This window comes from Lampetra fluviatilis, chromosome 27 (genome assembly GCF_964198595.1).
Source record: "Lampetra fluviatilis chromosome 27, kcLamFluv1.1, whole genome shotgun sequence".
NCBI classification, from domain to species: Eukaryota; Metazoa; Chordata; class Hyperoartia; order Petromyzontiformes; family Petromyzontidae; genus Lampetra; species Lampetra fluviatilis.
Window position 1 is genome coordinate 9,935,531 of NC_136301.1, and position 13,980 is coordinate 9,949,510.

Below are 13,980 nucleotides of genomic sequence, written 5' to 3' on the forward strand. Positions count from 1 at the left end.
CATCGTGATGATGATGATGAGAGAGAGTCGCAAACTCCACATACACAGCAGATGTCAGGGTCGGGATCGAACCCACGACCTCCTGTATACCAGGCGGGGTAGTTAACATCTCATAGCCACCGTGATGATGATGAGAGAGAGACGCAAACTCCAAATACACAGCAGGTGTCAGGGTCGGGATCGAACCCACGACCTCCTGCATACCAAGCGAGGTAGTTAACATCTCCTAGCCACCGTGGTGATGATGAGAGAGAGACGCAGACTCCACATATACAGCAGGTGTCAGGGTCGGGATCGAACCCACGACCTCCTGTGTACCAGGCGAGGGAGTTAACATCTCATAGCCACCGTGATGATGATGAGAGAGAGACGCAAACTCCAAATACACAGCAGCAGGCGTCAGGGTCGGGATCGAACCCACGACCTCCTGTATACTAGGCGGGGTAGTTAACATCTCATAGCCACCGTGATGATGATGAGAGAGAAACGCAAACTCTAAATACACAGCAGCAGGCGTCAGGGTCGGGATCGAACCCACGACCTCCTGTACACCAGGCGAGGTAGTTAACATCTCCTAGCCACCGTGGTGATGATGAGAGAGAGACGCAGACTCCACATATACAGCAGGTGTCAGGGTCGGGATCGAACCCACGACCTCCTGTGTACCAGGCGAGGGAGTTAACATCTCATAGTCACCGTGATGATGTTGAGAGAGAGACGCAAACTCAAAATGCACAGCAGCAGGCGTCAGGCTCGGGATCGAACCCACGACCTCCTGCATACCAGGCGAGAGAGTTAACATCTCATAGCCACCGCGGCGTCCGCAGTGGCAGAGGTCACGTCGCCATAAACGCGTGGCCACGCCTGCGAAATATCTCTCCCGGGTGAAAACCACAGACCGCGAGCAAAGTCTCGCTTCGATAGCCGCGCACCTCTACGGATAACGAGCCGTAGATAGGGAGAACCTCAAGGACGCAGCGACTACGGCTCCGGGATAAATGGGGTGTTCGGCCAAGTCCTTCACTCAACGAGAGCTGCTCCTCATGGCGCTCAGCGGCTTCCTCCTGGCGGTGTGCGTGGCGCTCAGCGCCCTCCTCGGCACGGGGGTGCTCTGTGCCGATCCAGGTAATTGGTGGTGGAGGCCGTGTAAAGGGGCGCGCCACGGTGGCTATGAGATGTTAACTACCTCGCTTGGTATACAGGTGGTCGCGGGTTCGATCCCGACCCTGACGCCTGCTGCTGTGTATTTGGAGTTTGAGTCTCTCTCTCTCTCATCATCATCACGGGTGGCTAGGAAATGTTAACTACCTCGCCTGGTATACAGGAGGTCGTGGGTTCGATCCCGACCCTGACGCCGGTTGTATATGTGGAGTCTGCGTCTCTCTCTCATCATCATCACGGTGGTTATGAGATGTTAACTACCTCGCCCGGTATACAGGTGGTCGTGGGTTCGACCCTGACGCCTGCTGCTGTATATTTGGAGTTTGCCTGGTATTTCCGTGGTCGCGTGGATTTTTTTTCTGCTGGTACTACCAGGTTTTCCCCTCCACATTTCGAATCACGCGTTTAGAGTGTTTGGTTGCGATACATCTAGACCTGATGATCCACTTCTTTGAGCTGTCGTTTGTGACTAGTTCAGTCGGCTTTAGTTGGTAAAAAAAAATATTACATTGGCGAATTGATGGTGATGGCGTCCATGATAACGGTAATGGGCATTGACATTGCTATGCTGATGGTGTGATTGGATCTTTGGAGTGATTGCAAGGCACGGGCCAGATCAGCTCAATGTGACGACGGCAGAAAGCTGATAGATTTCTTCTGTGCAGCCGACAGATGCATCCGCACACACTCAGTCGTATGCAGGTTGAACTTCTTTCACAATATACGTAGCCAACCGTGCTAATCGGAGGTGCGGGGGAAGGACAACACACTAAACAAAACAATAAGCAGTTCTACAAAAAAACGAGTTTGCAATCTAGTATGGTCCAGCACACCGAGTCCAAGCAAACACATCGGCAAGACGATGATGTTGACGATAATATTTATTCAATCGTGATGATGGTAATGCAGTGGCGTAGTGACGACATTATCAGCTCAGGGGGGGCTGCTGCAATCAGTCAGATGATGGTCCCAACATTTGATTTGTCTCGCACGGTCGCATCTCCCGTTCCCTAATCACGTCCTCGTTACGCTCACGGTCTCGAACATTTAACACTGGAGGGACGCTCCGTATTCGCAAAATGCAGCCACGACTAAATGAAAACATTTTCATGCAACATTAATTTAATCCGCGTTTTAGATAGGTTTTCTAAAATAAAAATAACTGATCATAAAATGTAAAAAGAATATGTATTTTTTGTAATGTTAAAAACATATCTCTTTTACTAATTAAAAAAAATATATATGTTTTTGAAATAAAAAAAATATCTATTTTTTTAAAAAAATTATTACGTAACTTATTTTATTTCCTATCTACGTGACTTTACCGAAAGAACCAAGAATACGAATTCCTGCAGTCACGAAAGTTTTAAGCCAAAATTTAGGTTTTCCTTTTGTTCACACCGTTGTTGAAAACAAATCTCACGGTGTCTGTCAAGGGGGCTCCAACTCGTAACTTTGGCCACTAGTGGAGGGGGGGGGGGCTTGGACAAGGCACCACCTGCCCCACGCTAGTTACGCGACTGTGGTAATGACGATGCTATCGATGATGATGATGATGATGGCGTTCCCTCGTGTCCCCAGACCCCGTGTCCCTCTGCTCGAGTTTCCCGTGCCCCGCATCCTGTGACCAGGCCCTCCCGCCATGCAACGGGCTCGTCTTCGAGGAGCTCTGGGACCAACTCGACATGGACACGTGGGAGCACGAGATCACGCTGGGCGGCGGAGGGGTAAGTGCTGACCCCTGACCCTGACCACCAGCCTGACCCTGAACCCGTGCCTGATCACTAGCCTTGACCCTGAACCCGTGCCTGACCACCAGCCTGACCCTGAACCTCTCCCTGATCTCTATCCTGACCCTGACCACTAGCCTGACCCTGAACCCGTCGCTGATCTCTAAGATGTTTCCTTGTTTTCTTGTTCATGTTTTTTTTTGTTGTTGTTGCGGTTGCACCCGATTCAAGAGCCGAATAGCTCACAGGGCTATACCTAATAAATGAAACTTGAAACCCTGACCACTATATTCTTAGTTTTTTTCGGTAAAGTCACGTAGGTAAAACATCAAAATTAATGAAAATAAAATAAAAACAAAAATCACGACGTTTCGGAGGCAACACAAGTCTCCGTCATCAGGTGGGACCGTCACAGCCGAATTAGCTGCATCAAGTGATGCAGCTAATTCGGATGTGCATCAAGTGATGCAGCTAATTCGGCTGTGACGGTCCCACCTGATGACGGAGACTTGTGTTGCCTCCGAAACGTCGTGATTTTTGCTTTATTTTATTTTCATTAATTTAGATGTTTTACCTACGTGACTTTCCCGAAAAAACCTAAGAATATGATTCCTTGCAGTCACGAAAGCTTCAAACCCTGACCACTAGCCTGACCCTGAACCCTTGCCTGATCTCCAGCCTGACCCTGATCTCTAGCCTGACCCTGAACCCTTCCCTGATCTCCAGCCTGACCCTGACCCTGACCACTATCCTGAACCTGAACCTCCCCTGACCACTCGCCTGACTCTGAACCTGTCCCTGATCTCCAGCCTGACCCTGAACCTGACCACTAGCCCGACCCTGCCCTCTAACCTGTCCCCGACCACAGAAGACGTGGAGCGATGAAGTATTGTGTGCAGATGGTTGTGTTTTTCCTCGTGGAGGTGGTTGTATCGTGGTTGTGGTCCTGGCCACACCAGGTGCTGCTCGCTAACAGCACTTGCAGCAACAGTCTGTTGAGGCTACACGGGGGATCTTCGTCTTTGGTGGTTATATCGTGGTTGTTGCGTGGTTGTGGTTATGGTTGTTGCGTGGTGGTGGTTGTGATTTTTCATGTGGTTGTTGCATTGTTGTGGTTATTCTTGCGGTGGTTGTGGTTATGGTTGTGGTTGTTGCGTGGTGGTGGTTGTGATTATTTCTGTGGTTGTTGCGTGGTTGTGGTTAATCCTGTGGGTGGTTATGGTTATTCTTGTGATAGTTGTCTGCATTTCTGTGGTTGTGGTCATGGTTGTGGTTATTCTTGTGATAGCTGTATTTCTGTGGTTGTAGTTATTGTTGTAATGGTTGTGTTTATTGCTCCGGTTGTAGTTATTGTTGTGGTTATTATTGTGATAGTTGTGTGTATTTCTGTGGTTGTGGTCATTGTTGTGGTTATTCTTGTGATGACTGTGTTCATTGCTACGGTTGTGGGTATCGTTGTGGTGGTCGCGGTGGCGGTGGTGGTGGTTGCAATGATTCCCGTGTTGGTGGTTGTCTCTCTGTAGAACTGGGAGTTCCAGCACTACACGAACAACCGCAGCAACAGCTACGTGCGCGACGGGACTCTGTTCATCCGCCCCACGCTCACGGAGGAGACCTACAACGAGAACTTCGTGCGCACCGGCTCCCTCAACATCTGGGGTGAGGGTTCGAGTCCGGTCCCTGTCTGAGCGGCGAGCCTTCCACGCCTGACGTGACGGCCTCAGGGTGCACCTAGCCTGGCACGAGCGCCGTGGTGATGTAACTTGGTGTTGTTGTGTGGAGCGGTGGGTGTAGTGGTTAGCGCATTGCGCTACGAACACCCGTGACGATTATCTGAGCCGATTTTGGGCCTCCACTCGGTCGACTCAGTCTCAAATGAGTACCTGGTGTGGTGTGTTAAGGATCAGCACTGGGGAGACAAAGGCGGCCGGGCGTGGTGCTGGCCACCTACCCCCCTTCGTAGCCACTGGATAACAGCACTTGCCCCCACAGTCTGTCGAAGGCTACACGGGGGATCTTTGTCTTTTGGAGAGGTGGCACAGCGGTTAGCGCCATGAACGTGTCCGACCAAAACAACAACAACCACAACAACAACCACAACAAGACGAGCCGCTGTTGTAGAATTCGCTAAAACGAAGTCGATATGTTAAGAGCCGCAACGCGACGCGGACACCAGACGGTGGTGGCTGTCCTTGATTCGCGACGGTCACGAAGCCGTCCCATGAAGAGCCACAAGTTGCCGAACCCCTCCCCATGGTGAAGCGCCGTGGGAGAGACAAAGGCGGCCGAGCGTGCCGTATCGCCCCCACCAACTCCCCTCATCACGGGTGCCGTGACGGCCTTCACGTGTCGCCTACTCGGTAGCAGCAATACAGAAGTGTCGGCTGTGCGAGTTCGACGGTTCACGTTCAAAGTTCAAGTTCATGTATTAGGTGTAGCCCCGTGAGCCATTCGGCTCTTGAATCGGGTGCAACCGCAACAAACTAAAAACATGAACAAGAAAACATCTTAAAGTGAATATGTGCAAACAGAAAATCCAAGAAAAGACAGCAAAATATTGCAAAAAAAGCACCGTACACCAACACTGTGTGCAAATATCCCAGTGGGATGGAAGTCAAACAACAACAACAACCACAAGACAACTTAGATTAAGGCCATCAGTCTAACTCTGTTCTATAACAAACAAACATGGCCAAACCAAAAAACTTTTCGAAAATCACCAAAATAAAACCATAAAAGCAATGAAACAGTGGTCATAGGAACTGTGACCGAATTTTCACAATAAACGACGTAAACAAAATGTACCACTAAAACCCTGCAGCCATAGCTGGCTGCATGAATCACGTGACACGAGAGCGACCGCCGTGACGCGCCCCGCCCATTGTGACGTTGCCCCTCTCCCCGTGACGCGCTGCAGGCGCGGCTCCGGCTGACACGTGCACGGGAAACGCGTTCTACGGCTGCGAGCGCTCGGGCAACGGGGGCGACCTGGTGGTGAACCCGGTGCAGTCGGCGCGCCTGCGCACCGTCCACTCGTTCGCCTTCACCTACGGGCGCGTCGAGGTGACCGCCAAGATGCCCACGGGCGACTGGCTGTGGCCCGGTGAGCGACGGCGCCCCTGCAATGAGACACCCTGCACCCAGACACCCTGCACCCAGACACCCTGCACTCAGACACCCTGCACCCAGACACCCTGCACCCAGACACCCTGCAATGAGACACCCTGCACCCAGACACCCTGCAACCAGACACCCTGCACCCAGACACCCTGCACCCAGACACCCTGCACCCAGACACCCTGCAATGAGACACCCTGCACCCAGACACCCTGCACTGAACCATCCTTGCACCGTGATGTCCAGCACCGATACACCCTACACTGAGATACTCTGCAGCGAGACGTGACGCATCGGTCCGTTTGTGACTGCACACGTGCGTGACTGCGTGCGTGACTGCGTGCGTGCGTGACTGTGTGCGTTACTGAGTGTGTGACTGCGTGCGTGACTGTGTGCGTGATTGAGTGCGTGGCTGTGTGCGTGACTGCGTGCGTGACTGCGTGCGTGACTGCGTGCGGGACTGCGTGCGTGACTGAGTGTGTGACTGCGTGCGTGAATGCGTGCGTGACTGAGTGTGTGACTGCGTGCGTGACTGTGTGCGTGACTGAGTGTGTGACTGCGTGCGTGCCTGCGTGCGTGACTGTGTGCGTGACTGCGTGCGTGACTGTGTGTTGTGTATGTAGCGATCTGGATGCTGCCCAAGAGGAACGCGTATGGGGGTTGGCCCAGCTCTGGCGAGATCGACATCGTAGAGTGCCGCGGTGAGATGGGGGTCCGGCTTGGGGCCTCGGATCTGGGTTGGCTCGCCTCTGCGTCTGGGACGGATTCTGTTTATCGTGGGTGTGGTCAGGTTTGGGTCTGCTATGGGTCTGGGTTTAGGTCTGAGTTTGGTCTGGGTCTGGGCTTCGGTCTGCGTCTGTGTTCAGGTTTGGGTTCAGGTCTGGGTGTGGGTTTAGGCCTGGGTTTGCTATGGCTCTGGGTTTAGGTCTGAGTTTGGTCTGGGTTTAGGTCTGGGCGGCTTATGTCTGGGTGTGGGTTTAGGTCTGGGCTGAGGTCTGGGTTTGCTCTGGGTTTAGGTCTGGATGTGGAATGGATGTGCGTCTGGGTGTGGATGTGGTCCGGACCGCACCAGACTGGGTGTCAATGACTGTCCCCATGCCGCGCAGGGAACGCAAATCTGAAGGACGCTCAGGGAGTGTCTCACGGGGTGGACGAGATGGGGTCCACCATGCACTGGGGACCCTACCCCGACCTCAACTCCTGGCCCAAGACTCATGCAACAAAGTGAGGGGACTGAGGACCCGAGCGGACCTTAGACCCATGAGTTTACAGCAACTACATCACAACCATAGCCGCCACAACAGCAACACATTGACCGTAATAATCACTAAGAACACAGCTACGAGAACAATCTAAACAACTCAATTTTTTTTTTAAATTTTCCAATCTTTTTCAAAAGCAACCTGGCCACAAATGATAGCTCAACGAAGTGGCTTATCACGTGGGAATTTATAGCAAAACGCATGTTTAGATTCTGATACATGACCACGGGGAGAGATAGAACACGCAAACTCCAAATATACAGCAGGCGTCAGGGTCTGGATCGAACCCACCACCTGATGTACACCAGGCGAGGTAGCGAACATCTCGCCACCATTGCACCCCTACAACCAATCACAAAAAATAACCGCTGCGCTTCCGCTACACATCACACCAGGTACTCAGTTTAAGGCTGAGTCGACCTAGGGGAGGCCCAGGACCGGTTCAGTTATTAGTCACCGGTGTTGGTGGCCGTGAGCAGGAATCGAAACCCGAGTCGTCGGGTTCGTAATGTAGCGCGCTAACCACTGCGCCACCGCTCCCCACTCATAACCACAACAAACAACATAACGCTCACCTGGCAGCAACCATCGCCACCTACCGCATAGAACGTGGCAGCACCCTTCTGACAAAGAGTCGTGGAACTCGGTGAGGCTTATCTCGGTAAACAAGCAACGAATACAAGTAAATAAACATAGCCCGCAACAATAGCAACAATCACTAGGATGACCACAACTTTCGTCACAACAACAGCGACGTAAATAAAACGAATCGATGTATTGAATTGAATCGTCAATGTCCATTCGGGTTTCATATAAAATGTCAAGCTGTGATTTTCACACCTGATAATGATTGCTTGTGTTGCAATCGAAACGTCGTGATTTAATTTACTTTCATTTTAATTTCTATTTTTTTTTACCTACGTGACTTTACCGAAAGAACCAAAGAGTATTCATATAACACCCCCCCCCTTCCTTCCCCCCCTCCCCCACGCCATCACAGGCAAGCGAAAGAGGGGACTTTCGGAAGTGGATTCCACAAGTACGAGGTGGAGTGGACACCAGAATACATGAGGTAACCAGCATCATCATCAACAGAATCATCATCAACAGAATCAGCATCATCATCAACAGCATCATCATCAACAGAATCAGCATCATCAACAGAATCATCATCAACAGAATCAGCATCATCATCAACAGAATCATCATCAACAGAATCAGCATCATCATCATCAACAGCATCATCATCAACCGAATCAACATTATCATCAACAGAATCATCATCAACAGAATCAGCATCATCAGCATCATTATCGTAATAATCATCATGGACTTGGCTACAAGAATCATTGAGGAACCATCGGGCATCCAGATGGTGGTGTCCATGCAGAAGAGATAAGGGGCGCCGCGGTGGCTAGGAGATGTTGACTACCTCGCCCGGTGTACAGGAGGTCCTAGGTTCGATCCCGACCCCGACGCCTGCTGCTGTGTATTTGGAGTTTGCGTCTTCACGCTCCCCGTGGTTGCGTGGGTTTTCTCCGGCTCCTCCGGTTTTTTCCCCCTCCACATTCAGGAACACGAGTTGAGAGTATTTGGCTGCTGTACATTTCCCCATGATGAGCCACTTCGTTGAGCTGTCATTTGTGGGCAGGTCGTTTCTGCTGAAAGAGAGCTATTGAGCTCAGTGAGACTTTGCCTGGAATTGTTTTGGTTTTATTTGGATCCGCAATGGGGCTGCAGCAGCAATCAGATTTTTTGAGGTGAGACGGGCGATAGACTAAGATTTGGGGGCATGGAGAGCATCTTTGGATCTGCTGTGTGGCCTTGAAGCAAGCCGTTGACTCTGCAAAGCCGTAGCCATGGGGTCAACATTGGGGGGGGGACCAATTCTTCCACGGGGTCTGGGGGTCCCCCCCCCCCCCCCCAGAAAAAAATCTAAATTTGAAAATAATTTCCTGCCTAAAATATAAAGAAATTCACTAACACATGGGATGGACTTTTTATTTATTTATTTTGTACAATGTCTAATAGTGTATCGTATTACATTGAGATTGTGTTACATTACTGTTGTTTTCTTTTTTTACCATTTATTGTTTCATTGTATGTAATGGCAGAGATTAGGGATTCATAAAGTGTAACCATAACCACAATCATATTAACAGAAATCTATTTTATAGCAATATATTGGGGGGGGGACATTTTGAGCATATTTGAATGAATATTGGTGGGGGATGTGTGTCCCCCAATATGTATTATAATTACGGCCTTGACTCTGTGGAACGTGGCTGGGAATGTGAGAACTGCTTTCCCCCTGGTCCCTCCAGATGCCTCCAGTTTTCTCCTGGCCTCTCCAGATGTATCCAATTATCTCCTGGCAACTCCACGTGTCTCCAGTTTCCTCCAGGTCCATTCAGATGCCTCCAGTTTCTTTCTGGTCCCTTCAGATGCCTCCAGTTTGCTCCTGACCACTCGAGATATCTCCAGTTTCCTCAAAGCGACGGATGTGTGTCCCCAGGTTCCTGCTGGACGGCGAGGAAACCCTGAAGGTGAACCCGACAGCAGATGGATTCTGGGGCCTGGGCGCGTTCCCCAATAACATCGACAACCCGTGGAAGGGGCGAGGAAAGATGGCGCCCTTCGACCAAGATGTGAGGATGAGGACCTGGGAGGAAAGCGAGGCGATCTAAACTAAAACTATTAAAAACTTAAAAAAATAGTTTTACCAGGTAAGGCCTACTAAGCTAATTAGCTCTTTTTCAGAAGCGACCTGGCCACACATGATAGCTCAACGAAGTGACTTATCATATCCAAATATATAGCAGTCCAATACTCTAATTTCGTGTTTCTAAATGTGAAAAAAATCCATGTGACCACGGGGAGACCATGCAAACTTCGAGTATACAGGCGTCAGGGTCGGGATCGAACCCACGACCTCCTGTGTACCAAGCGAGGTAGTTAACATCTTGCCACCCCGGCGCTGAATCCTGAGTCCTCGATGAAGGGATCTGGAGTCTAGAACTTAGGTCTAGGAACTCGATACGGGAGCCTTGATCCTGGGATACTGAGACTTTGGTCCTGAAACATTAGATTCTTGGATCCTGGATTCACCCCCCCCACACCCATCTAGAAATCTGGGTAATGGGAAATGGATATTGAAATCTTGGATCTGGGAAATGGAATCTGGGATCCCAGGAATGGAATGAGAGACCTGGATTCCGATACTGTGGCCTGAAAACCTGGCACAGAAACCTGAAATATGGATTCGAAGAGCCGATAGGATCTGGAAAGCTGGGACCTTGTTTATGAAGTAATTTTTGTATTGTACCTTCAGGAAATCTTTGAAAGAGAGCTTCATAGCTCATCGAATGCCTCCAGTATAAATGAATATTCTGATTTTATAGGAGGTCCACAATTTGCACCGAAAACTTCGGAAACCACCACCACGTACTTCCTAACCCCCCCCCCGCCTCCACCTCCTACGACCTTCCCTGTGCCTGCACCCTCTGACCTCTCTGACTACCCACACCCCTAGTTCTACCTGATCTTGAACCTGGCGGTGGGGGGCACGGCCTTCTTTGTGGACGACTGGACGAACCAACCCTACCCCAAGCCCTGGTTGAACAGCTCGCCCAGAGCAGCTGCCGACTTCTACAATGCCAAGTACGCGCCACGCCTGTTCATGTGTGTGTACACGAGGCAGAGGTCGCAACCGGGTACCCGATACCCGTACCCTACCCGATACCCGGCTACCCGTACCCGGCCGGGTACGGGTAGCCGGGTACCCATTTGTGACCCTGGTGCGGCCGGGTACGGGTACGGGTAGGCCGTGAGTCACTGGTCAGTCACCGTTTGTCACTCATTTCCAAACGTCTTGTCTCTTCTCACAATTCAAGTTCCTAGAATCAACCCACCCGCGCCTGCACAATGGCTTCATCCCAGAGGTCTCAATCATGTACCTGTACCCTACCCGATACCCAGCCGGGTACGGGTAGCCGGGTATCGGGTAGGGTACACATTTGCGACCCTGGTGCGGCCGGGTACGGGTAAGGAATCAAAACCTGTTTGCGACCTCTGACACGAGGTTGTGTGCACGTGTGTGTTCACGTATGTGTATGTACACGTGTGGGGAGCGGTGGTGTAGCGGTTAGCGCACTGCGCTACAAACCTGGCGACCCGGGTTCGATTCCCGCTCACGGTCAACATCAGTGATGATTATCTGAATCGGTCCTGGGCCTCCCCTAGGTCGACTCAGCCTCAAATGAGTACCTGGTGCGATGTGTAAACATCGCCGCTAGTGAGACAAAGGCGGCCGGGCGTGGTGTTGGCCACCCACCCCCTCGTGTGCTGTGCCGGCCTTTATAGGTGCTCGCTAACAGCACTTGCCCCTACAGTCTGTTAAGGCTATACGGGGGGATCTTTGTTTGTTTTGTGCACTGCGTGGGTGGGTGTGTGTACACGTGTTGGTGGTCGTGACTGATGATGCTGATGGTATTTGGATAATTATAAAGTTGAAGATTAATCTCGTTGCTCTGCCCATGCGAGAAGCTGCCACACAGCGGGGTAGTGGTAAGCAGCGCGCTCTAAATTTCGATTTAAAGCTTTCGTGACTGCAGGGATTCATCTTCTTGGTTCTTTCGGTAAAGTCACGTAGAAGGGAAATAATACATAATAAAAATGAAATATAATAAAGCAATTCTCAAATTTCATTATTTCATTATTTCCCTTCTACGTGACTTTACCGAAAGAACCAAGAAGACAGCGCGCTCTACTCGATATCCAAAGGTCGCCGGTTCAACTCCCCATCTCCCGGCGCGGCAGTTACAGCAATTGGGGGGGGGGTGGTGAGTTTCTTAATCACCCGCCCCACCACCACCGCCGCCGCCTATGCCCACCCAGCAGCCGCGTAAACTGGTTCACCCGCCCCGCAGCCCGTCCACGGCCCGGCGTGCAAAAGAGGAGGGGATGTCGAGAGCTCCCTCGAGTGGAGGCCACTCCGGCCAGCAGCAGGGGGCACGAGCGAGAACTCTCAGGGGCTGCGCCTTTCCCCAACGGGATTTCCACTCATCTTGGTTCGGTAAAGTCACGTAGATGGCTTAAAAATAAATAAAACTAACGACGTTTCCATCGCAACACGACCGCGACATGACCGCTTGTGATGCGATCGAAACGTCGTAGTGTAATTTTTTTCTACCTATCTACGTGACTTTACCGAAAGACCCAAAGAATATGAATTCCTGCAGTCACGAAAGATTTAATTCGGGATTTCCACTGCCGCCCCGCAGGTCGCAGTGGCTCCCCACCTGGAAGAGGGAGGTGAACAACGGCGAGGAGGCGGCGCTGCAAGTGAAGGACATCCGCGTGTGGGCCTACAAATAGAGCCCCTCCCCCCCTTCTTGGAGCCAAGTGGAGCCACCCATTCAACCACGTGGTCTACGTAGAGCTACCCATGCAACCACGTGGTCTATGTGGAGCTACCCATGCAACCACGTGATCTATGTGGAGCCACATGTAGCCCCTTTCGAGCCTTGCGAAGCCCCCTCGTGGAGTAACGTGAAGTACCCCATGCAGCCACTTGGATCCACGTGGGGCCACCTATGGGGCCACAGTCGTACCCAGATCCACAATTACTCCACCCGTAGTCACCCAGAATAAATGAGACCACAGGGGAGATGGATTGTTGATTTGAGTTGTAGATTTAATTTGCAGGCAATCGTGCAAGAGCATTGTGGGTAAGGGGGCGGGGGGCCGGTAGACAATGACGACGATCGTCGCTCCAGGGCTGCGTTCTCACGGCCTGGACAACAAAGGGTGTTAGCCCGGCCCAACTCTATTTCCTGTAACGGCCCGGCCTTGAATAATAAAATCAATGATGCCTCCTCACCACATTTGTCTCTCTGTATCATACAAAATAACTGATTTACACCTCACCGCCTCCCCCCCCCCCCCCCCCAAACTCTGTTCCGCCTTCAATTGCTCGCTCGAGGTGGCGGGATGATATCTCCATCGCCTGTTCTGCAGGAGGTCGTGGGTTCGATCCCGACCCTGACGACGACGACGCCTGCTGCTGTATATTTGGAGTCTGCGCGTCTCTCACTCTTCCCGTGGTGGTCGCGTGGATTCTTCTCCGGGTCCTCCGGTTTTCCCCCTCCACATTTGAGATCGCGCGCTCAGGAGTCCATTCAGCTGTTGCTGTACATGTCCACGTGACGACGATGATGAGAAGCCACTTCCGTGAACCGTCATTCGTGATGACCGGGTCGCTTCTGCAAAACAGCTACGCAGCTCAGGCGGGGGCCTTACCTGGTAAATGACTAAATAATAGATTTGTTTTTAAAGAGAAGCCGCTGCACACGCTACGCAACCCCACGGGAACCCCGTTCCCGCTCTGTGTCTCGGCGGTGAAGCAAGCGGAACATAACCGGAGAGAGGGGGGGGGGGGTGGTCGATAAATTGAGTAACACTGTGGGGGAAGTAAACATTGCTCGTCCTACTGATGGACTCGCCCCGGCTCGTCGGAATGTGGAATCTACACTGGGAGCTGTCGTGAGTTTTGCCGTGAAGGTCTATTAACGTATAAAAACACAAAACTCCCGACGCTGTAATCACGCTGAGTGTGCCAACTGGCACAGATTGATGAAAGCGAGTCAGGTGATCAGCCCCCCACTCCCCACAAGCCTCCCGCACCCCCATCCTTCCCAAACCCCCACAAC

General features: G+C 51.5%; 1 protein-coding gene across 1 annotated transcript; it reads left to right on the forward strand.

The window, feature by feature from the left end:
* The first annotated feature begins 998 nt into the window (after positions 1–998).
* LOC144942560 (beta-1,3-glucan-binding protein-like) lies at positions 999–13,934 on the forward strand. The gene is made up of 10 exons (XM_078869422.1): positions 999–1,125; positions 2,743–2,888; positions 4,415–4,550; positions 5,809–5,994; positions 6,632–6,709; positions 7,115–7,232; positions 8,271–8,342; positions 9,786–9,918; positions 10,803–10,930; positions 12,553–13,934. The coding sequence occupies exons 1-10, from the start codon at positions 999–1,001 to the stop codon at positions 12,644–12,646; spliced, it is 1,218 nt and encodes a 405-aa protein (XP_078725548.1). The 3' UTR covers positions 12,647–13,934.
* Positions 13,935–13,980: the final 46 nt, after the last annotated feature.

Coding starts and splice junctions, on each gene's coding strand:
- LOC144942560 (XM_078869422.1), top strand. CDS start 999: ATGGGGTGTTCGGCCAAGTCCTTCACTCAACGAGAGCTGCTCCTCATG. Junction 4,551..5,808: donor CGGCTCCCTCAACATCTGGG/GTGAGGGTTCGA, acceptor GACGCGCTGCAG/GCGCGGCTCCGGCTGACACG. Junction 9,919..10,802: donor TGGCGCCCTTCGACCAAGAT/GTGAGGATGAGG, acceptor CCACACCCCTAG/TTCTACCTGATCTTGAACCT.